This window comes from Dreissena polymorpha, chromosome 9 (assembly GCF_020536995.1).
Source record: "Dreissena polymorpha isolate Duluth1 chromosome 9, UMN_Dpol_1.0, whole genome shotgun sequence".
Taxonomy (NCBI): domain Eukaryota; kingdom Metazoa; phylum Mollusca; class Bivalvia; order Myida; family Dreissenidae; genus Dreissena; species Dreissena polymorpha.
In genome coordinates, this window is record NC_068363.1 from 6,175,321 (window position 1) to 6,201,321 (window position 26,001).

The following is a 26,001-nucleotide window of genomic DNA, read 5'->3' on the forward strand; positions in this document are numbered from 1 at the left end:
TCATGGCGTAGTCACCATTTGAGGCGAACCAAAGGTTGACTTTCCGCACAAGAGATGGGTAAATGACGCTTGTGAATGTTGTCAATTCTAGGCCATCAACAATAATCTAAAAAAGTATACAATTCATTATTGTATTTTAATCTCCCGATTTAATGCATATATTACTTAATATACTCTCATACACTGCGTAATGTGGTTTGCTGATTTTTGCCATATCGATCTGTTGTATCTGTAGAGTTGAAGGTCGCCAACACAAAAGAACATGTCGTAACGACAAAATAGCGGCAAGTACCATAATTGTCGTATTGGGGCCTTCTGTCGTTATGAAGTGTATATGGGTCGTGCTCTGTGAAAAGCGGGTTTAATGCATGTGCGTAAAATGTCGTCCCAAATAAGCCTGTGCGGCCCGCTTTTATTTTATTTTTCGTTTAAAGAAAGTCTCTTCTTAGCAATAATCCAGTTAAGTCGGAAAGAGTCGTCCCTGATTAGGATGTGCGGACTGCACAGGCTAATCTGGGATGACACTTTATGCACATGCATTAAACCCAATATTCGCAGAGCACGGCTCTGGCCCAGAGCCACATGTTTGTTCGCTTTCTAAGGTTGGCGGGTTTGAAAGTCTCAAATACGACATAATAACAAACATAACCGAGAAAATAACAAAATGGGTGAATACATGTCGAGCAGGTATTTTTCTCATTCTCTCAAGAGTTTGCACGTTTGCGAACTTCTTCAAACCCACCAATACGCTTGAGCGATATGACAGAAATCAGCCAAAATGTATTGATACGCGCATTCTATATTCACACTATAATACGTCAACTTGATATAACAGTTATCTACGCATATGTATTGCAACGTACATTTTTGCAAACTTTCTAAAGAATGAGTTTTTGTGTCCCTCAGTGTATACTGGGGGACATATTGTTTTTGCCCTGTCTGTTGGTTTGTTTGCGTCAAACTTTAACATTTACCATAACTTTTGCGATATTGAAGATAGCAACTTGATATTCGGCATGCATGTGTATCTCATAGAGCTGCACATTTTGAGTGGTTAAAGGTCAAGGTCATCATTCAAGGTCAAAGGTCAAATATATGGGGCGTGACCCAATTAAAATGTGTGTATGTTACTTGATTACTAACACGTGCTTACTAAATTTACTTAGTTATAACATGCATTGAAATATATAGTAGCCTTTGTCAGCCATACGGATACAGTGTAATAGTATAACTTGAAATTAACCGCTCACTGCATGTACCAGAAGTGTCGTCCCTATTAAGCCTGCGCGTTTCTCACTTTCCGTCTAGACTAGACATTAGTAAAAAAAACACTTATTTAAACGAAACATTCAATTACAGCGAAATTGTTATCCCTATACGTCTGAATGGACAACACGTGCTTATCTTGGACAATACTTTTCGCACTTGCATTAATCTCTGTTTTCCAAAAGCGCGGCTAACATTTATAATATATTAAATTAAGCGTAATTACATCTTATCAAGCTGCATAAATAAACGCAATCGGGTCTGCTTCATGGTCCAAATAATAACTATGTGCCTTTCGAAAGTTCCTAAGAATGCTCTCCGATTTGCGATTGAAACGGGCACTCCTGTTTGAAAGGCGGACAATTAACTACACGTGTCACTGGCCTTTACAGTGGATCCTTTCTGCAACGTTAATGATATGGTGTGCGGTGCGCCATTTGTCAGCCGACAGCCTTGGAAAGTCTGCGTGTTCCCAAAGCTTCCATTTGATTCTTTATCTTGCACTACTGTTGTATTCTCTACTCGTTTAAACCGCAAGTGCATAAAATAGGCGTTATCTTCTGTCTTAAGGTTGAAACTCAGCCTTTAATAATTAAACATAACAAACATGATTCGTATTCTAGCCTGGTCTGCTCCTAACTAAGAAAAAACAAAAATCACTTAGACTCATAAACAACTTTCAAAATGTGTATACTAAATTAAAAAAACACACACACACAGAAATACTAACAGAAGAAAAAGCTTGTTATACTTCGTTAGTCATTTGTGCAATGTACTCTAAGTGAATATAAATCGCCTAACAAGACATCGTATACAAAACAACATTAAATTTAAGCTGGGTGACCGCCTTGGTACGGTATTTATAGCATACGTGTTAAAATTGCTATAATTGCTAGTCAAAAATGGCTTGCAAATAAACAACAATCTTATTGAATTTGTATATACAATTCAACACAAATACAAGGCAGTGTTAATTTATTTTGCATTAAGAATAAATTATCAACCACATCGTAAACAAAGCAGGTAAACGTTGTATATTTATTACCATACCGAAATTATAAGTTTATAATACTATTAATAAATTGTTGTTCTATAACGTTGCATCACTTGTACTAGGAGGTATGCATATGGGTTTGCAGACTCAGTTTAATATTTCTTTAACATGTATTTTAATATTTATTTGAGCCGACTATTGCGCATGTTTAAGATATAACAGTTCGTTTTCGGAAATAAGCGATGCATTAGGATGTGTGTGTTTTGAAGTAGGATAAGCCGCTGGCTACTAAGGATTTCACTCCCTCCCCTACCCCTCCCTTTGGTGCATTTAAGGAACAAGTGTTTTTTCTGGTTTATGTGCATAACACATTGTATGGTATTTGCTATCAGTTGAGCTCAAATATTGTGAACTCATTTATTACATAAAAATATAGCTATATTCTAACATGGAAATGCTTTTTTTCGGCAATGGCCTTTAATGTAGCTATCTAGTGTTTTTGTGTAATAATGTGTCTAACATTACGTCAAAATTATGGCATGATTTTTTGGAATCCATTAACATATGACGACAGCTTAACCTTTATAAGCCCCTTTATAAGATCAAACTTTTATTTTGTAGAATGATCTTGACCTTAAAATTACCTATTTAGTCTATGTGTACAGAACCTTCTACATTTTGTAATAATTGTGCTAAAGGCATGTTATTTTAAAGTCGTTCAGATATGTAAAGAAAACCTTAATAAACATTAATGCCATTTTTCAATTGAAACTGTGTTATGACCTTTCAGTGAGATATTTGGTTTTTGTATCATCTTATTTAGGTTAACATGAGAAATTTTATTATTCAATGCACGAATAAGTTAAAGCTAGGACAAATCCTTAATCCGAACGCTATAACGTCACACTGAATTATTTTTACCTTTAAATAACCTATGGCCACTGTGCAGCCATATAAGCAAACGAACACATAGATCTGGTAAAACAGACCCGCATATTACCATTGTTTGGCAGGGGAGGGGGGCATTGTAAATTTCAGCTCGAGTTCAAAGATATTGTCTCAAGAAGAAGTGATTTTTGCACGGAAACTGCTCTCCTATGTAAGTTAATATTTGCGCACACTTATATTTATGCAATGCCTCAAGGAAGGTAATTCCGGACTGGTTTTTAGACGGACAGACATGGAACGACAGACTTTGTGTAACAAGTAATTTTAACATAGACAATTCATACTGCAAGTGAAACTATACAAGCTTCAAAGTGGGGAAAAATTATACGCACGAATTGTCAAAATACGGGACAAGATCGATGGTGATGTTGACATCAGTCTCGGGGAGAAGCGGAAGTCTTCGTTGAAAGTAGCCAGCACCATTATCTGCACGCAACTAGAATAGATAAGGACATTAAACACACGATCACCATGGTATATGAATAACCCTTTGCATGCTGGGAAATTTGTCGTCTGCTAAAATGTCGTCTGCTGAATTTCTAAAATAAGCATTGTCTTCGATTTTTTTTCAAAGAATACTATCAGAATAGCAAACAGTTTGGATCCTGATAAGAAGCCACGTTCTGTGGCGTCTCATCTGGATCCAAACTGTTTGCAAAGGCCTTCAAAATTTGGTTGCAGCACTGAAAGAGATAATGCTATCAGTTCGTCCAAATCAATAATCAAAAGAAGTCATGCAGGTATTGCATCGGGCTTTCCAGCGCTATTGTTTGTAATTTTCTTTTCTTTGAATAGTGGTGATTGAATTGTTCATAATAAATGCGGACCAATTAACATGTAAAGATGCACGATTAAATTAACATTACTGATAGATACATGTACGTCTGCATATTTTGCACATCGAATTATTATAGACTTGTGTTGAATGCATACTAATTTTTTTTGTAAACCCGTCAAAATATTATATTTAGTTAATGATCGCGGAAGCAGTGTGCAGTCAGTTTACACATCAACACGAAAGTCTACAACTGTAATATTCCTTAACCACGGCCCAAATAATAGCAGCCATTTTTAAGTTAAGGTATCCGTCAATGAGGCTCAAATAACTTTTATAGATCTCACCGTGATGGTAAAATAACTAATAATATTTTTTTTCGGAGGATTATAATATAAATGTGTCGTGTTCTGAGAAAACTGGGCATAATGCATGTTCGTAAAGTGTCGTCCCAAATTAGCCTGTGCAGTCCGCACAGGCTAATCAGGGACGACACTTTCCGCTTTTATGGTATATTTAGTTTTAAGGAAGTCCCACCTTACCGAAAATCTAGTTTAGGCGGAAAGTGTCGTCCCTGATGAGCCTGTGCGGACTACACAGGCTAATCTGGGACGACTTTTACGCACATGCATTAAGCCCAGTTTTCTCAGAACGCGGCTCATATAAATAATACAAAAGCATATTACCCCTCCTATCTCGTTGAAGTCTTCCACATTCTGTCTCTTTATTGCATACCCAAAACCACTTTCGTATACAGGGCTTTCGAACCAGTTGGAATTCAAAGAGTTACACAGCGTCGTATCACTGACTGCAAACCGAACAGCTGGTTTATCGAAGTCCTGGTTCAATCTGCCGCACCGCATCAGATGCAAAACCTCATTCGTGTTGGAAACTTGCGCGTTTTCAATAGCGTATAATGTCGACATCACGCCTAGCGCAGTTTGAAATAGTATGGCAAAAGCGATAATTTTGATACCAAACATTTTACTCGACGTTTTAATGTTAATGTTCAACATATGGTAATGTTAATATATAACATATGGTATGTTTTCAACAAGCGGATCTTTTTTCAAATGTTATTTCAGTTTAACATTTAAAAATTATATAAGCATTATTCCAGTATTTCTTACATTTAAATTATACAAATGAGAGCCGCGAAACAACACTATTGTTACAAAATAAACTCTGTCTGTAATACAAGTAACACAGGAATACAATTTGAAGTTTGAACAGTTGCTAATCATTGGTCCAGAACGACAGCTGTTCACAACTTGAAAATGACCACGTTAATTATATTAAAATCATATAAAGATTAATTGGATAACAATGGCTTTTCAATTGATGTAGTCGCAAGTTTTTCGTGAGAAAACATCCAAGTGGGATTCTTTTAAAAAAGAATGCTATTTTTATAAAACATATATATACACTCGATGAAACGCAAACACTTCCCACGGCGCCATGTGGTGAAACTAATTAACTAAATTATGTAAAATCGATGATCATTGTTGATTCGGAACAGGTATTTGTTTTCTCATTCGTTGAGTTTATTTTTGTATTTAGTTTTTATGTATTAAGTATTCAGTATACCAGTTTTGACCCCAGTTGCGGGAGTTAAACAAACTGTTAGAAGACCACATATACTCTTCTAACGCAACAATTAGCTTGTTCTAATAAATTCTCGTTTTTTTTATTATCTGAGATCGTGAACAATTGTAGGATGTACAAATGTAGCATATTTTAACATCACGCTATTCGTATTACAAATTGAAATCGATATAATATAATCAAAGGAACAATAACACTCTTAAACAAAGTATTAAAAAGTGAAACTTCAGCTGCTGGGGCAGTATTCTTCTTATACACAATTGCATGGTCCTTTATTTAATGCAAGTGACCTAAGTCAAAAAATGGAACAATCTAAAAATGGATTGTCCTTCAATGAAAATCATTAAACCGTTCATTTCAATGGAAATTTCACTTCATTAGCATCAGTCAGTTAACTACGTAGTATTTACATCAATAAGTTGCTCTGATGTCATATAGACAAACGACACGCATAAAAACCAAAAATATCAGTTGAATGCCAATTAAATTTTCCATTGCCGATTACAGTCCATTGAATTGTTCCTAGGCTAGACAAAGGCTGCACAGAGTTGTAGGTCGTGTCTTAATTTTCACCAATGATCAACTCGTCATTAAATGTTTTATGACATTATGATGTGGACATTTTGGTTGCAAGACATACTTTCTTAAAGTGCCATTATATGTTTGTGTAATACGTGTTTTGTAATTTCGTACGAGCTTGTTTTGAACTTGGCTAATATTACAATCGACCAGTCCGCAATCATATTATTTCACACATACGCGTACACTATTAACCCATTTATGACTATTGGACTCTCCCATCCTTCTAAATTGGATTAATTTATTTCCCAAACTAGGGATGTCTAGTATATCAATTTCTATATTTAGAATATTTCTTACAGAAATTCCTTTAAGCAAACAGCGCAGACCCAATGAGACGCCGCATCATGCCGCGTCTCATCTGGGTCTACGCTGTTTGCCAAGGCCTTTTTTTCTAGACGCTAGGCATAAATGGGTTAAACAACTATCTTCCATTCATATTGTGCTAAGAAAAGAAACACAATATGGAAAATATAATCAAAATTGTTCGCGTACTACAACGTGCACTTTGAGTAAACCGCAGCCGCAGTCATTTCTGTGTAATATACATGTATATATGTGTGTAGAGAGAGAGAGAGAGAGTGTGAGAGAGTGAGAGAGAGAGAGAGAGAGAGAGAGAGAGAGAGAGAGAGAGAGAGAGAGAGAGAGAGAGAGAGAGAGAGAGAGAGAGAGAGACAGAGACAGAGACAGAGACAGAGACAGACAGAAACAGAGAGAGACAGAGAGAGACAGAGAGAGAGAGAGAGAGAGAGAGAGAGAGAGAGAGAGAGAGAGAGAGAGAGAGAGAGATAGAGAGAGAGAGAGAGAGAGGGAGGAGAGAGAGAGATAGAGAGAGAGAGAAGAGAGAGAGAGAGAGAGAGAGAGAGAGAGAGAGAGAGACGAGAGACAGAGACAGAGAGAGAGAGAGACAGATAGTATCTCTCGAGAAGAGGAGAGATCTATCTCTCTCACTCTCTCCTCTCTCTCTCTCTCTCTCTCAGACTCTCTCTCTCTCTCTCTCCTCTCCTCTCGATCTCTCTCTCTCTCTCTCTCTCTCCCGCCCTCTCTAGCAAATCAGAGGAGCTCAGATGTATATAAATAAATAAATAAATACATATATATATATGGAGAAATATATGCGTGAACAACCAGATACACAGACATACAAACAGACATAAATATTCCTATTGGAGACTTCGGCGTGTGCGCCTAGCTACAATTCAGAATGAAGCAGGCATACTGTAACATCCCCACCCCACCCCCCCCCCACCCCCCAAAAAAGATGGTTCATTCACAGTTATACACCCCACACTAACACCGCAACACATCTACCAACGTTGGAACCGTTTACATACACAGAAGGGACAGTTACATGAACATTTATTTACAAACATGAAACCATAGTTGTATTTGGGCAGGATCCGATCAGGATTCATAACTACCCTAACACTATGTTCGAGACACAGCGGAAATACGTTGGATCTAGAAGATACAGTGAAATTATGAGTAATTTTGTGTTTCAAGAGAGATAATTATATATATATGTAAATATATATGTAAATATATATATATTTATAATATATATATAGAGTCCTAAGAGATTACAAAGTGAAATACCGTTATTACTCTAAGTTTCCAAACTTTAGATACATTTCTTTTATAAAATACGAAAATTTAGAGACATAATTTATAGGTTTCTGAAAACTGTTGCATTGGCGACCGGATTAAATTTTTATTAGGAAGAACCATCCAGCATGTAATTAATGGAAGAATTGTCAAAAATGTTTTTAGGATATAACCCTCCCTAATTTGTATATGGGAAAGCTCAATCCACATCTTATTTGATGGAACAATCCTTATGAGATTAAATGACGGATGAACCCTTAAAACCTGGGGTTTTAAGGTTAACATTCGAGATATTATATGAGAACCATCCAGAACTCTTATGAGGGAATAACGCAGCTGAACGTTTATAGTTGAAGACAATCTAAAACGTATCTGAATGAAGAACCCTGCATATCTCATATTAGGGAAGAACTCTGCAATATAGGCGAATACCCAACAATTTCATAAACATATCAAATGTAATGCATTATAACCTGATGATTGACTTTAAAAAAGTGAATGGAAACAGCGGAATTCAGTCTCTTTCGATGAACCAAGCTTTCCATCGATTTTTAACCCTGTCTATTTATATGCCTTCACCCCTTTCCAAAATGATTTCCCTCTGGCTAAATCCATCAATTCATTTTTAATTTAAATCGCTTACTGAATGCGAATACATTGAACATACATGTACTTTGACGTTAATTCCGATGTTCCTTTTCTGGACAGTTAGCTATTTGTGGATGAAAACGCATGGCTGAAGAAACAATGAGGTTAACACCGAATGTGTTATCGCGGATCTAGTGCAATCCAAACTCGGTAAACACAGACAAGACCCTTGTCATGCGTGACGGATAGCAATATTTTTTTTTTCATAAAACACGAACACATTTGACGATCATATAGAAATTACTCTTTCATCAACTGTTTAAGTAGAAAGAAGGACATTTGCGGCATGCTGGAAATATTCTGAAATTCCTTAAATGAACAGTTAAAAACATATTGTTGTGGGCAATCGAAATATTTCTAGAAATTTTACATCAAAAGAAAGCCATAAATATGTGATTCTTTTGTAATTGGACGTATCCGCATTTGGAATTTACTTCGATTGCGTCTTCAGAATGATTTCCGCCATCAGACTAAACTTAAGCAGTGGACAGCTTGGAAAGACATCATTCGAGAGTACCTAGCCTTGGCAAGCCGAAGTAAGTCCTTTGTGAGAAGGATCTCATTCTACTCGCTATGGATAGATATGCAGAAAGATTCCCCCGTGGTCGTGCGAAGGTGGGGAAGGATGAACGACATACAAGCCAGACACCGGATTACGACACACGTGATTGCCAACGGACTTCGAGACAGACCAACGATTTAACTAGGTATTGTGGTAGTTGCGGAAAAACGTGCAAGAACGATAAGGGCTGAATATCCACCGAGCAAAAATGGGCTGTCCCCCGATTGATGGTACAACGCAAAAGGCAACCGCATGGGACGAAGGAGGGGCGGGACCAGATTACACCCCACCATGTCCAGAAACTCCAAGGTCCATCCGAGGATGAAGTCGACAGCGCAAGTTTAGGAATGTCACGTCAGAAGGCTCGGAGGGGAGCAGCCCGATAGAACCCAGAGGAACTCAGGAAAGAGCAACAGCAAAATACAACAGAAAAGAGTGGCCAGCAAGCTCACAGAAAAAGGAATGTAAGGAAGAGTTAGACATGGTGCTTGAGAGGGCCCATGTCGGTACGGTGGACCGAACACTTGCAGTGATAGCACCAATGAGGTGCTCAGGAGAAAAGAGCGGCAAGTAAAACGCCGATACTTTATCACCACTAGATAAACCAACTCAGGGGGGACATAAGGCATCACTGAAAGATATGAGGACGCTTCAGAATAAGAGACCAGCATTGACCGAGTTGACAAGGAATCTGCGCAATCAGATAGGCTATATTGTCCGAGACAGGAAGTGGAGGACCACCAACAAAATGTTCACTATGACGAGAACAGAGAACAGGACCTGGGCAACCCAAACACGCTAATGTCTCCGGAACCACCAACATAATGTCTACGACAATGCCGTGCCAAAGCTGTAGGGAGTAAGAGACGTCATCAGAAAGGAGTGAACAGGATCAGCGATAAAGAGCGTTGGCATGTTGTTTAGAAGCTCTCTCAGCGACGAGGAAAGTGTGATGCGGCAGAAGTTAGATGACTGGATGCAAGCCGTGGACAAGAGCGGTCTACCCGAGATGTACAACGCTTGGATCTACAAACATGGAGTACTACTAAGACTTGTGTGGCCTCTTTTGGTTAACGGCGTCCCAATATCGACTATCGAAGACAATGTGAGGAAATTAAGCCGCTTCATCAGAAGATGGCTCGGAGTTCCAAGACGTTTCTCAAGTATTGGCCCGTGCAGCTCTGGCAGCAAGCTACAGCTTCAGCATTACTCTCTTACAGAGGAGTTCAATGTCACCAAAGTCAGACAACTCATCTTGCTGCGACACAGTACAGACGAAAAAGACAACAGAGCGCGGGTGGAAGTCAACACAGGTTGGAAGTGGAGAGCAGACAATGCAGTCAACGACGCAGAATCCAGGCTCAGACACAGCGACATCATGGGGACAACTGCATTTGGCAGGTTGGGATTAGTATTTGTCACCATGCAGTGCCAGTTTGAGGGCTGCATCACCAGCAGAGAAGAGAAGGATGGTCCATGGTGAAGTTCTGTCGACAGAGGAGGAGACATGACCAGTGGCAGCCGTTGTAAAGAAAAAACAACAACAGGGCAGTTGGTTAAAATGGGAAGGGTTCCAACCGTGATGTGTGTCTTGACCACCATAGCATTCACCATAGCATTGGATTTCTTCTACGCTCTGTTTACGACGTTTTGCCTACACCAACCAACCTTCGGACCTAGACACTCACTGATGACCCCACCTGCAGATTATGTGGCAGGCCAGCAAACGTAGAGCACGTCCTTTTTTCTTCCAGAACAGCACTAAAGACAGGATGATATCGCTGGCGGCACGACAAAATCATCAGCGAGATTGCAGCCAGCCATGGTGCGGCATGAAAGAAGAAGCCATTAATGCAGACAAGGCCAACCATCATCAATTTCGTCAAAGAGGGATCAGCACTAAGCATTTACAGGTCTAAAAATTCAGGCATTTCATTGAACGACTGGATACTTATGGTAGAACTGAAGAAGCAGCTGAGATTCCCACCAGACGTCGCCAAAACCACTCTTCGTCCTGACGTGGTGTTGCTTTCAAGAGCAACGAAGAAGCTAGTGTTTCTGGAATCGACAGTGCCATGGACAGAGCGAATTGAGGAAGCAAACGAGAGAAAGAAGGCTTAATAACAGCCGCTAATTGATGAGTGCGTACAACAAGGAAGGAACACCTGAAACCCCCATGTCGAGGTTGGTAGTCGGAGCTTCGCCGGGCAGTCACTCTGGAAGGGCTAGGGAGTACTTAGCATCACTGGAATGGCAAGGAGACGGGCGATAGCAGATGTCTTCAGGCAAGCAGAATCAGTCTAAAATCGGTTATGGAAGATGATAGAACAGCAGCATTCTATACATAGATTGTGACGTTACTACGTTATTGTCAGTAAGACCGGTGTGTACACAATGGAACAGCAGTGGACAGCTTATCAGTCTCTGGTCGAGGTTTGATTAACCTCGGCCGGCAAACCTCCGGAAGATGTCGTGTAAAGAGCCGAAACATCTAATAGAGGAGGATTCCATCTGAAGAAGAGACTGATGCATGGACATAATCCAATAATTAATGGTAAAGCTAGGTTCGATTTAAAAACCGATTAAAGACGAATAAAGTGTGAAATTTGTGTTCGGTAATTAATACGTTCGCGTTGCTGAGAACTTCCCGCAGCAATTTTAACTATTCATGTATCCGCTTCTGGTTTCATACTCGCGATAAAATGTATGAAACTAATGACGTGTCGTTGATGTAATATTGCATGCAAAACATGTTTCTTAAGTTTACTTAATTATTTTATTTCAAAAATAGTGTCAAATCGCCCAGATCCAATCGTCGAGTATAAGCCGGAGGTTGTTTCTTCGACGTATTAATCCAGATTCATATGTGCTAATTTAATACACAAATCAAGGTGGATTATCAGACTAAACTATTTTATCTTCATATGACACATCAAACAACTGGTGCCGGACTATCGGGCCGTAAGATTATTTGACTCTCGGATATCAGGAATTCGGAATACTTTGCATTCGGGATATTTGAATGGCACCGCGGACACTTGGTAGTTCGTAAACTAATCTTTCTTGTGGTTGTTTTCGTTGTGGTAAAAGAAAGTAGAGGGAAAATTTGCCCGCGAGTTATAACAACAACAACAACATAGAAAACCATAGCGGTTGTTCAAGCGGAAAAACATACAAAATGTATAATATACTGTAACATGTCGGGTTAAGTATTTAAAAAACAACAACAATTGAATAGCAATTGCTAGTTAGATATATTGATGTTTAATCAAAAAAATTTATTTCAGGGTCGATGTCGATGATGTTTTTCGAATTTCATGGTTTAGTCGCAAATGTTGTTTTTTCTCTCTAAATTTTAAGCAGGTTTTTTTACAAGTATAATCAGTCCTTCCCAAAATTATAATTTATTGCCGGCAATGAGGTCCTTTAATCATGCAGCCATTTCCGGCCCAGACTGATTATTTCAGGCCCAAAAAGTAAAAATGACGACGAAAGACAAAGATGACATTTTTAACAATATTGAAATATTATCAGATTAATATACAAAGCATGCATTTAATCATTCAGAATTGCCAAGATTTCTTTAGCATTTGTCTCTTCATCCTGGATATCTGAATCCTCTACTGAAGACACATCCTTTGACTAATCTTTCGTTGAATACCCATCAGGCATAGCCTTGGGCGAGCGCTAATAATTAAGTCGACGAAGACCATCTCCCTGTATCATGAGCAGAGCCCCAGATAAGGTTTTGTAAAATTCTTAACGTTGCTACTAGATTTTCAAAAAGAATTCTTAACTCTGAAATTTATTCTTAACGTTACTACTAAGTTTTGGAAAATAGTAATTATGTTTTCTAAATGACCTAAAAATAAATAATAATGATTATTTTCATGCAAAAAATTAAAATAAACATACTAGCAACTTTATTTATATGAGTTCAACAGTGTCTATTCAGTTTTACAGTGTTCTGCCGTGGATGCGCCCTTGCGTCATTGGCGCAAAAATTAAAGATTTGTCCCCACCCGTTTTCCGGATATGGGTCCGAGAGCGCACAGGAATTAGTAATAAAAACTAATCGATTCAATTGGTAAGTCGGTAAAGTAATCGAGTGAGTGTGTAATCAAAACGAATTATTTCATTGGATGTGACGTCATTTTGCAGCCAATGGTAAATTTACTTTAATAACACTTTATTGCATTGGTAAGTTGAGATTATAACAACCAATCAAAATGGCGGAAAGTGACCGGCAGAAGAAAACAAAATCCATTTTAGTTTTTGTCCTCCGGCAAGTAAACTTAGAAAATATGACGATAAATTAATAACAACACCCCAACAGAGTCTTCCCAAGTCCCAACATCGTTTAGCAATGACAAAAAAAACTACCCCTGGCCCTAAACATACGTTCCAAGCAAATTGCCTTCGAAAATTGTCTTGGTCACTGTTTGACAACAACAAAATGACATGCACTTTGTGCATAAAGCACAAAAAAAACGCCTTTACTATTGGTAATTCTTATTATCGAACAAGTACTTTGACACGCAATGCTGAGTTCAATGACCATAAATCTGTTGAAAGTTTTGTAAATATGTTGACTATTGTTTGACAGTTTTAAAAAGTTTTTAAAATGTTCATGGTTGAATTAGAAATTAGAATGTTGCATCCTGTGGACTTGCAGTAAGAAGAAAACAAGCAAATTTAAGAGTGCAAGTAAAATATAATTAGTTTATGAAAATTAAATTCTGCTGCAAATATATTTCTCTGTCCCCATATTTTTCCTTTTTGTCCCCACTTTTTTAACCCTAAAGGGTCCCTGTCCCCAACAGTAAAAAATCACGGCAGAACACTGGTATTATACAATTTTATTTTTCAAATACCTTCATATGCTCAAACTGTGCTTAGATTGCATGCCTTCGATGAATTTTTACTTATTTCACAATTAAAATGGGTCTCCCCTTCAATCTTTTCAACGATTAGCCACGGGAATTGTCCCTTCCCCTCGTTCAATGTTTTTTTTAAAGTTTGGACCCGTCGTGTCGCGTTTTTTTTTTAGCTTTTCTGACTGTATTGGCAACTAAATATACAACATCGTATATGATCTTTTCTATAATGTCTTTCTTAACATTCAACTTCGGCTCACTTTGCGTACAATATGTTAAAAGCGTGTTTTTGCACGCTTTGCAGTTTTGAGGACGCTCTCTGGGTGCCGCCATTGTTTTTTGACAGATAGACTGTACACGCCGCTTTTGTTGGAAAGAATGCGCTTTGTTAAACAAACCAGATAACCATTCTATATAAGCAACGAAAAGATCTTTAATACCCAAAAATAACTCAATACAAATCAATACGAACCAATGTAAACATAATATTCGTAACTTGATTTTGTAATTCTTAATGGTACGACAAGATTTTAAAATAAATACGTAACAGCAGTCGTCGAAATTGGCACTAGTCCGACAGCAAAAAACTAGTATTTTTTCTTTCGGGCTTGTAGGAAATCCAATTTTACAAGCCCGACGTGCTTGTACAATTCATTAAACAGAAAACGAGTTCCACTTTCATTTTCAATATTTATAAACAAAGTTTTGAGCCGCTTAAATCAACAGCCGCTTATGTTTTAACACACTGTGCACAAGTGCAGGGCAATCAGCCGATAATTGGATTACTGCGCATAAAGCGCATGGTTTTGTGGTTCCCGGATTACTATTATGTAAAATCAATGTTTTGCGTTGCGTTCGGGACACAGAGAGTAATGGCCGAACAGTTGTCATTCAAGTACGTCGTTGAAGAATGCGAATCTGAGGTAACTGTGATTGACGCATTTGTCAACTGGCTTTTTGTAGAATAACCTGGCACTTAATTGCTTATATATTTTCTGGTGGTTCAGGTTTGCTCTCTCTTTCACATGGATATATGGGATACATTTCTGCTAATTTTTTACCTAAACTTTGTGTATAAATTTATAGTTCGAGGGCTGCCCGCAAGACTGTCTTAACTGCATATTTTTACAAAATTGACTTTATTGCATTTTTATACCTGTTCGCATGTTTTACATCACTGCAAAATAAAGTTTTGCTTTATTCTTAAAGCAAATAGTGTATATGTGTATAATGCAATATTGTCTTATCTCATTCTGCAAATAAAAATTCCTGCAATACAGTAGGAAGTCAACTTACTACATTATTGCACAGACATTTTATTGATCTTCATGGTATTTGTTCCTGCAATACAGTCTCAGTCAACTCAATGTGATGTCATAATGTTGATGGCATCATCAATTTATCTTGAAAAATGGTTTTAAATGGTTTTGTACAACATCTTGAGTTATTTTCAAACTCATACATCTCATATTATACATACAAGATCAGATTTTTGATGCACCTTTTTAAAACCATGCCAAAGGTAAGACTATTAAATTATCAAGTTGTTGTTTCTTTAATTTAAGCATCCCAGTTAATACTTTTATATAATAGTAGATAATGAGATTTAAGCATTACTTAATCTGTAAATTATTCAATGTGCATGTAAAAAAGCATCAGTTTTCTTTTGCACATATAAAAATATTAATTGGTCACACGGGTAAGCTGGAAATGTCCCAAACCACCACACGTAATGCGCGATATGTCCCACCTAGTAAACTTTCCCCATTTAGAACTATATCTGCCTCACTGCGATCCCTCAGGATGGAAATTTGAACCTTGATACCCAGTATGGTAACCATTGTTTCACCTGTTTCCTGCTCCAATTTCGTAAGCATTGGGACCATGACCACGTTCATGGGCGGTCTGTTTCCGGTATCCACGTGGACCGCCGCCACCCCCACCAACGGGATACCTATCCTGGTGTCGTTCGTTGTACCACCAGTTCCCTTAGTAGGGGCCTTCCACAGGGTACTCAGCGTAGCCTTCTTCATTTCGGAGCAGCTTACCCGGTTGTCGGACACAGTGATCAACGCCTGAACTTCCAAAAGAGTTGGACAATTGCACCACAGCATCCAGCAGCTGCTCAACCACCTGGGTCAATTTGTCGACCGACTGCCCACTGAACCCATCTGGAGTGGGTGCCTATTTCACCTCATGAACCCACCTCGATTCTTCTTGCAAATCCTCTTGGGAATCCCTTGGAGCTGCAGCGCAAGCGGACTGAACATGGCTATATATTTTCATTCTGTGCATTGCATCCACCCATCAATGTGGGTGACTGCAGGCTTACATGCTTGCCGACCTCCTTGTCAAGCAAACCTTGACAAAACTTCTGTCACTGCCTGCTCAGCGGTGTATGCGAAGGGCAGATCACAAAACGCAGTGGTTGCCAGTGTCAGTGCCCGATCTGACCAATGGTCTAGGGACTAGCCTACTTCCTGATGGGCAACATTGAAACGCCTCTGCACAGTGGCGGGTAGCTCCCTGGCGCCACTTCCAACCAGCCATTAATCTTTGCGTACTGCTCCAATTTGCCTTTAAATACAAACCAATTTCTCCTCCCATATCATATAGCAGGCTCTTTGGCAGCCTGGTCAGAACATCCCGATCCCTGTGGGTCGGGGGATTACTTGGGACCGGGGGGTTACTCAGAACAGGAAGATTGTTGGGGACAGGGTGGGGGTGCGCCACCTCCATGGGAGTTTCTCTGGATATCGCCTGCACTTCGTGACAGTCAACCTCGCTCTGATGCGTACCTGACAAATGGGCTGTTAAAGGGGCCTCTAAGTAAGGAAACAGAAACAGGTCACTACATGGACTAGATAGTAGCTCTCTACCGGGCCTTTCCAGGGGCAAACCTAGCGACTTGAGCGGGACGAAGATCCTTGATGCAACATCAAACGGTATCAGCATGCCTGTCAACACCACATGGTCCAGCTGCAACAACAGACGCTTGGGGAACAAAGGCTTTGCAAACTGCTATCATAGTTGGACAACTCCTGCTGGCTTTAACCATTGGGATACCGATACACCTCACGGCTGTTTACCTCGATTCTATAATAGCTGGACAACTCCTGCTGACTGTTACCAGTGGGATTCTGATAACTAGACACCTCACTGTTGGCTACTGCGGTGCTATCATGGCTGGGCAACTCCTGCTGGCTGTTACCAGTGGGATTCCGATAACTAGACACCTCACAGTTGGTTACAGCGCTTCTATCATACCTGGACAACTCCTGCTGTCTGTTACCAGAGGGATTCCAATAAATAGACACCTCACTGTTGGTTACAGCGGTGTTATCATGGCTGGACAACTCCTGCTGGCTGTTACCAGTGGGATACCGATAACTAGGCACATTAAGGTTGATTACCGTGGTAATATCATAGCTGGAAAACTCCTGCTGGCTGCTACCAGCGGAATTCAGATAAAAAAAGACACCTCACTACTTGTTACCTCGATGCTAATTTAGCTAGACATCTCCTGCTGGCTGTTACCAGAAGGATTCCGATCACTAGACACCTCACGGCTTTTTACCGCAGTGCTATTATAGCTGGACAACTCCTGCTGGCTGTTACCAGTGGGACTCTGATAACTAGACACCTCACTGTTGGTTACTGCGGTGCTATCATGGCTGGGCAACTCCTGCTGGCTGTTACCAGTGGGATTCCGATAACTAGACACCTCACAGTTGGTTACAGCGCTTCTATCATACCTGGACAACTCCTGCTGTCTGTTACCAGAGGGATTCCAATAAAAAGACACCTCACTGTTGGTTACAGCGGTGTTATCATGGCTGGTAATAATACTTATTTTTATTCACCAGTATGTTCTAATGCACAACAATAAACTAGAATGCCATCATGAATTTGCATAAGTGCTGTTTATTTGTATCAACAGACCTGTCAACTATACTTGCTGTTAAGTTGTTAAAATGGACAAGAACAATGTCTTGGTTTATAAATGCTACATACATTAGACATTATTATTCTAATTTGAATGATACTTTAAACTTTGTTCAGAAATTTGTTTTATTGTTATTTCTTAATTATTGTTTAACTTGATAAGGTATGTCTGACACAGTAAAAAATAGAGGTAGTTCTTACTGAAAACTTTATCAATTAATAATTATATAACATTAAAATGGAGTAATAAATGTTACATTTTCTAACATTAACATAAAATGAACAAGAGCTGTCACCATAGGATGACTTATGCCCCTTATAAACGCTTGATAGAAGTTTTTTCAAAACCTACACACAGATTTCGAAACCTAAACGCAGACCCTAAGTTCAAGGTCAAGGTCCCAGGGGTCAAAATTTGTGTGCATGTGGAAAGGCCTTGTCCATTATACACATGCATGCCAAATATGAAATTGCTATCTGAAGCGACATAGAAGTTATGAGCATTTTTCAAAACCTAAACACAAAGTGTGACGACAGACGGACGGACAGACAGTCCGATCACTATATGCCCTCCTTCTGAGGGCATAAAGATTATTATACAAAACAATTTGCCTGCTGTCAGTTACGATTGTTATTTTATTGGTTTAAGTTCTATCTTATGTGTGCACTGAATTATTGAAATTACTGCAAACTTATGATTTTATAATACAAAATGGAGCAAATCATGAAATATTTAAGAAATGTAATGTTTTGCCTATCTATAAACAAAATAAGGTTAATGATAATCAATTTGCAGTATTTTCCATGTTTATGTACTCTTTGATCAGGGAATGTATACAAAAATATTGACAATACCATTCAACTTTGTTAAATTGTTCACACCAAATGCCAAATATATGCAAATATGCAAATTTCTAGTGTAACATGTGTTGAAAAAGTAAAAAAATAAAAAATTTCCCTTTTTAAGAATGTTAATGTTATTTCTATAACCATTACTTTTGTATTGCAGAGAAAAAAAAGTATTGCTTACCATTAATATTTCCTGCAATACTGTAGTAAGTTGACTTACAACAGTATTGCAGGGAATTCAAAATCCCGAACATGTCCAATTTCAGCGCAAGAGAGTAGTAAGTCAATTAAATGTACAAAGATATTATTTTTATTAAGATATATTTTCTTGATTAAATGAAATATGTTTGTTTCTCCATTCTTTAATAAAATGTGAAGTATTTTGTTGTTAACAATAAGAATGGAGAAAATGTGCTGTTTTTTGCTTCTCCTGTAAAATTTCAAAAAAGGCAGTTAAGACAGTCTTGCAGGCAGCCCTCGAGTTGTGATTTGATTGAAATCCGTGTTTGAAATTAATTTCTTCTTATTTCAGGATCCGAAAGAGGCTGGCTCAGATGACGAGGAAGCTAACTTGGATGAGGATGAAATTAATAAGAGATTTGTATTGTATTCTTAAGATTGAATAAATGAATGCTTCTTTGGATGTTTTATGTTATGTTTATCTGCATTTTTAACAAAAATGTTTGGGCTAGTAAAATCTGACTCGGGCTTGTTCAAATGCCTATAGTACTAGGCCGACTTACTTGTTGATTCAAATCTGAATTTCAATGACTGTAACAGACTTGAAAATAATTTGTAATTACGAAAATACATGTACCACCCTTATCTGGAGCTCTGATCATCAGCATACAATACTTAATCTAGCTTTTTGCTAGGCTGTTGTAGGCTAGCATACTTTATCATATTTTAATAGTCTTAAAGTCCATCCCAATGCTTTTGAGTGAATTATTTGGATGATTTTTTTAAATTATGGTAGAAAACTTTATTGGTCCTGTATGTAGGTGTGAGTTTGTTACGTAAAAACTTCATTAAATATTTAATTTTACATAAAACCATCGAATCTGAACAGCTGTTTGTCTACAGCTGCTGAATGGTCATAAGCTGTAACATCTGCAGTGCTGAGTTTGATCATCATGAAAGTTTGGTTTGGCTCTTTCACCAAATTTTATTATTAAAGATATTAAAAAATAAAATGAAAACACAATCACCAGTTATATATCTGGATAATCTGTTTTCCTTCGAACTCCTGTGTAGATATTGTCAGATCGCTTCGAACTCCTGTGTAGGTGTTGACAGATCACGGGAAGATCACAATGACCTGTGTTAATGCCCTGCTTGCTTACCAATTAATCGGATATAACGGGAACCAAAAGTATATGGTATCGATTCTCTCCCTTTGCGAATCTACTCATATAGTGATGAGGTAGTGTGTTATTTCAATTTGCATTGACGACGCAGCAAAAATCTTCGGATACCGTATATGCACGTACGTCATTCAAGAAATGCAACCAATGAAAAAATGTTTTACATGATTGGAGTATTCATAAATAACTCGGTAAATTCCCACTTTTGCCTTGAAATTTTTTTGGAAATAGCTTATGGAATTCCAAATTTCGCCATAATTTTATTACCGGACACGAGGTCCGCCAATATTAGAATCATTTCTGGATTTTCCAAATAATTATCGGAAAAATCCGAGGACCGACGGTATTTCGGAAAGACTGAGTATAATTCACGAAGCCTTCATGTTTACGACCTATACTGTACATTTCGTTAAACAGTAACTAATGCCGTATTAATTTTCTGAATAGCACTTCACCAATTACCAGTACCCGGCAATGGGAAAAATATTGCTAATTACTCTGATATTAGGTAATATGCGTCCTAAAATCTTCAAATTTAAAATAATAGGTATTTTTATGCCCCCCCTTCGAAGAAGAGGGGGTATATTGTTTTGCACATGTCGGTCCGTCGGTTGGTCCACAAAATGGTTTCCGGATGATAACTCAAGAACGCTTAGGCCTAGGATCATGAAACTTCATAGGTACATTGATCATGACTGGCAGATGACCCCTATTGATTTTCAGGTCACTAGGTCAAAGGTCATGGTCAAGGTCATGTTTGGGGGGTCATATGTCTCCGACTGCGGAATACTTGTTCATTGACCTTTCGACAGCCGATTGATTGACAGGCTTATTAACCAATAAGATTACAGCATAGATTATGCCCGTTTCTATCCGCCATTTTGTCCGTCATACTCGCCGTTGTCCGACACATAAGCTTATACATAATTCTGTGTTTGAAACAAAGAAAATGGTTAAAAGGTGCTGTTATGGCACTTGTTATTCAGACACAATGTATCCAGGTTAAAAAATGGAACTACGTTTTTTCCGTTCCCTAAACCGGGTACTAACCTTATAAAATGCAAACGTTGGATTTGTCTTTGTGGTCATCCACACAAACAGCTTAATCTCAACATATTAAGCGATCGCCCGAAAGTAAAACACCTATACGTTTGTTCTAAGGTCGTTATAATAAGATACTACGCAAAAAAATAGAAAATGTAAGTTTTGCAACAGACACGCTAAAGAAAACGAGTATCACTTTTTACTTGTTTGTCCTCTATATAGAGAAATTAGAAATGAACATTTAAAACCATATTTTCAAAGGTGGCAGACGTTAAATAAATTTGACATTCTAATGCAGTCGGCTAATAAAAAAGACATTCTAAACTTTGCTAAATATATTATTAATGCTAATGAAATGCGTAATAATAAAGACAATCAGTTATAATTTTTAATAATATCACATAGAATAAAGCATTTTTATTTCTTTCCGTTTAAGTCTTCCGAATTTAATGTAGCTAGTTTTATATCATTAAAAGTTAAGAAACTATTTTAAAATGCGCATGTACATGTAATTATCAATAGGTGCCAATAAATGTCATTTTACACCATATGTGGGCTTTCTACTAATCCGTTATCAAAACAGATGCCGCAAACTGTGAATGACCCTTGACACTTTGATAGCCAGTCTGATTAGCGAGGTTTTTTTGTACATGAAAATTCTTTCAACTTCTTATATTTTAAACATTGCAAAAAATAGTTTAAGAGGAAATTAATAATATATTGTGTATGTTACGTTTTTGACGACATTGACTATGTTATACGATTATAACAATGCTCATGGGTCATTTTGACCAAACGCATTGTAGATATGTGTTATATCGGATTTCAATAAAACGTTCTTTGTCTTCTTATATAATAAATTTACTTACCTGTGCCACATTTGCAATTTTGCCATCGGTTGCAAAATTTACAGCTTTTAATTAAAAAACTGAAACATCTATTACTCAATGAAAAGTATTGTGACAAACAAACAATTCATACTGTATGTGATAATTGGCGATAATTGGCCGACTTTGATTATAAAATTAACGACTTAAGTAGACTAATAAAAAAGTTATGACTATTTAATAGATATGATAATTATATTCAGCATAACTATTCAATGATAATAAAAAATATTGTATGGCCTTTCTGGTATACCATGAGGCGTTTTTGCATGGTTCACTTATGCGGCCTTTTTGAGAAGCCTTTTTGGTAAACGGCCTTTCTGGTACTATATCTTTGAGGGGAGCTAAACACCCATTTGATACATTACATTTAACACATTTTAAATAAAACATGATAGCAATAGAAAAATTCATGTAATTTGGACCAAAATCATCGGGAATATCTTCCAACGTACCGATTACCGATTCGCGTAGCCAGTTTTATGACGGACTTCGGCGAAGTGACCTCCCTTGAAATCGGGGGCGTGGCTTCACTCTCGCTGTCGAAAGGTCAATTGCGTGTTACTAAATTGCACAAACCTATGTAAATATTCTTTACATGCCTTTCTCGCTGAAAAGTTCACTTACTGCTTGTTTTGTTTGTTCACTTGCAGATATTGTGCTTTTGGAAGGAATTGATGCAACTTTCCTTCCTTTTGGGAATTTTTCAGACAGTTTATATAATAATGGGAATTGTATACTTTTTTCTAGGTTGGGAATGTGCCTTTTACGGGTACTTTGTAAAGAAGAAAAAAATGGCTGGGTTTCTTAGTGGAACAGCCTGGCTTAGTGATAAAATGTCCTAAATTTTTCCATACCACTTTGGGAATGGTACCGGTATGGGTCTAATTCGATAATTACAAATGTAGCAGCGTTTGCCTCCAAATTGAAACATTTATTTATTATGCTAAAGACTTTATAAAACATCAGTGTTTTTTTTCACTTATAGGGGAATGGTGGCGGGGCCCGTCCAAAGGGGAAAAAATGCGTCGTTTTTTAGGAAAAGGGGAAAATTAAAAATTCACTCTTTTATATGTAATATTTATTATATGAATACACATGTTTGTATGAATATAATATTCACAGCAGAATGTCTGTCCTTTGTCTGAAATATATATCAATGATTTTTTCAACATTAGTTTCAGACAGTTCAGCCTTCATGCAGAGTCTCAGTTTTCTTAGCCATTTTGAGTCGAATTGAGTTTTTTTTAAGTCGATTAAATGGCAAATTTGAGCATTTTTTATCAATAAAATGGACCAAATTGGAATGTTTTTTAATTTTATCAACAAATATTGACACAATATAGATACATCAGGCCTTTTCCTGGCCATTTTGGGAGAAAAATGCAATTCATGTGAAAAGTCCACTGATTTGGAAAAAACTAATCTAATTTAATATAACACATAATAATAATTAAAAATCATATAAATTTTAGTTATATACTTTGTTTTACTTTTGGAGGGGATTTTTTTTACAAAATGGAGGAAAAATATATACTCTTTTTTGAGGGGAATGGGGCCGAATATCGGCCCCGAAATTGCCATAAAAAAACACTGAACATGTACAACTTAAAAGTGGCATATTAACAATAAAGTTGTGAATGATTTCCTAAAAAATCCTGTTTCTATCAACACTAAAAAATTAGTTTATTAAACCAATCACTCTTAACTTAAGCCATGCTTGAAAGTATGAACTGTCAAAATCGGGACTCTGAGCCTCATGTTGGGTAGGATATCCTGCCTCTTAATGAACAATGTGTCAGTAGACTCAACCGTCGATGAAACTTTGCTACAATCAACATCTGACAACTACATGTATGCACTGGACTAAATATTTGATACATAATCCCCAATTTTAAAAGTCTTAGAGTAGTATAAATGCCACAATGATAATCGGTACCGGTAATTTGTTTGGGTGTTTCAGTTGCCAGTTTGTCCTACCCAACTTCCTTACTTGCTTCCCTTCCGTCACACTTTTGTTACAGTTTCTCATAGCACCTTCAATATTTTACCAATCTCTTACATATTTGGCATGTAGGTACCTTGCATGGACCTCTACATTTTGATGAGGTTTGAGGTCACTGGGGTCAAGGCCATGGAGGCTAATAATAGATTTTCTGTCACACTTTTGTTCGGTTTCTCATAGCGCCTTGAATATTTTATCGATCTCTTACATATTTGGCATGTAGGTACCTTGCATGGACCTCTACCTTTTGATGAGGTTTGAGGTCACTGTGGTCAAGGTCAATGTCACCGAGGCCAATAATAAATTTCCGTCACACTTTTGTTACAGTTTCTCAAAGCACCGTCAATATTTTACCGATCTCTTACATATTTGGCATGTAGGTACCTTGCATGGACCTCTACCTTTTGATGAGGTTTGAGGTCACTGGGGTCAAGGTCAAGGTCACTGAGGCTAATAATAGATTTTTTTAGGTGGTCACACAATTAACACATAGATTGACAAAGTGCATCATCGGGGAGCATCCATCAGTTTCACTGATATTCTTGTTTTAAATAAAAACTAAGTAGCGTAGAGACAATTAAATTTTTTAATTTCGGTTAAAACTTTTGTTGTTCACAGGGCTCTTGCTACACTTTGGGGGATTGGGGCCGGTGTAACAAGCCATTTTGCCCCCCCCCCCCGGCCACTTTTTCCCCGGGGAAAAAGTGGATTAGGCCAACTCTTCCCCCCTAGTCCAATTTCCCCCCCCCCCCCTGATTTTTCATTTAATATATCTTTCCGTCTACACCTTTCGGCCAGTTTTTCCCCCTTGGCCAGTTTTTCCCCCCCTACCTTGTAAAAGTTTTAACAATAGAATTTGATATAAACGATTTACTCGTTAAAGTATTCTTAAGAATCACATGTTGGTCCACACAGGGGAAATGCTGTTTGAATGCAGTTTTTGTGATAAACGATTTAATCGAAAAGGTAATCTTAAGGATCACATGTTGGTCCACACAGGGGATAAGCCATTTGAATGCAGTGTTTGTCATAAACAATTTAATCGTAAAGGTACTGTTAAGCGTCACATGTTGGTCCACACTGGGGAAAGGCCTTCTTTTGTCAAAGATGATCAGCAATGAAGAACATCCTTAACGCTCAAAGCTTAGTCCACTGGAGTGCCTATTGTTTGTGGAACACTTGTGGGGGACAGATACACAATATGGGTCAAATTATAGAAAACTTCCTTTAACTCTCTAGATGTCAAATATTCTTCCTGATCTTCATGAAAATTGGTCACAATGTGCATCTTTATTAAAATAACCTAACATATCTTTATTCGGGCATAAAATAGCACAATGCCTACTTATAGCCAACAATAGAATTATAGTGTGAAAAGTGAAAGGAACATGAAAAACACAATGTATTTTAAACATTAATCTGAGAAGGATTAACAGAGATGTAAGTGCCGTGCAAACAGAATTTGCATAGTACATATTATATTTATTTACAACAATAACAACAACATTTATTTGCATGTAGGTGACTTCTAACTTCAAACATTTTAAAAATATATATGCTTGTGTGAAATAATATACGTATACAACTTTATATATTGGTCCAAACTCCAAAATAGACTTAAACGTTCTTTGTAAGGTTAGAATTTAAATGGAGACAGGGGTTTTTTTTAGAGAAAGGGGAAGACGCTGGACGCTGGGTGAAAGGGGAAAAAAGAGTGCGAAAGTAACATATTAGGGGAAAAAATAAAAACTGTTCATTTCAATGTCTATAACTCATCAAAAGAGGCTTGTCTCTGTCCTTTTTGTTCTTAAACACATTTAACACGTATTAAAGTCAAAGTCCTTAATTAAGTTGCAGGTGTAGATCTAATTATGGGAAATGTTTTCAACTATATTTCTGTACTGGGGCCGGGGGACGATGTCAATTTTGTGATTTCAATTTCATGATGAATGGGTTGACGATCTTGATCTGCTACAGTATTGGAAGGGAAAGGAGCGGCAGCTGCCGATTGTCTACTTTCACTTTCACAATGTTCGATGTTGATTACC

The 26,001-nt window shown here is 37.7% G+C and overlaps 2 protein-coding genes across 2 annotated transcripts in view; one reads left to right on the forward strand and one right to left on the reverse strand.

Moving 5' to 3' along the window:
• Window positions 1-1,629: 1,629 nt before the first annotated feature.
• LOC127844709 (uncharacterized) lies at window positions 1,630-5,205 on the reverse strand. Its single transcript, XM_052375136.1, has 3 exons — window positions 4,670-5,205; window positions 3,541-3,644; window positions 1,630-1,849 (listed from the first exon to the last, which is right to left on the reverse strand). The coding sequence occupies exons 1-3, from the start codon at window positions 4,997-4,999 to the stop codon at window positions 1,630-1,632; spliced, it is 654 nt and encodes a 217-aa protein (XP_052231096.1). The 5' UTR covers window positions 5,000-5,205.
• A 6,882-nt stretch (window positions 5,206-12,087) lies between these two features.
• LOC127845485 (uncharacterized) overlaps window positions 12,088-26,001 on the forward strand; it is a 59,355-nt gene continuing 45,441 nt past the window's right edge. Inside the window, exon 1 of the mRNA XM_052376416.1 lies at window positions 12,088-12,162. The gene's annotated coding sequence lies outside the window, so the exon portion shown is untranslated. The remainder of the gene's footprint in view (window positions 12,163-26,001) is intronic.

What these genes read in the sequence shown, in the direction of transcription:
- LOC127844709 (XM_052375136.1), bottom strand. Translation starts at nt 4,999, where the DNA reads ATGTTGAACATTAACATTAAAACGTCGAGTAAAATGTTTGGTATCAAA. An exon ending in ACTTCAACGAGATAGGAGGG is followed by an intron (nt 3,645 to 4,669) that starts GTAATATGCTTT and finishes TATCTATTCTAG; the next exon opens with TTGCGTGCAGATAATGGTGC. An exon ending in GTCCCGTATTTTGACAATTC is followed by an intron (nt 1,850 to 3,540) that starts GTGCGTATAATT and finishes TAATTATTAAAG; the next exon opens with GCTGAGTTTCAACCTTAAGA.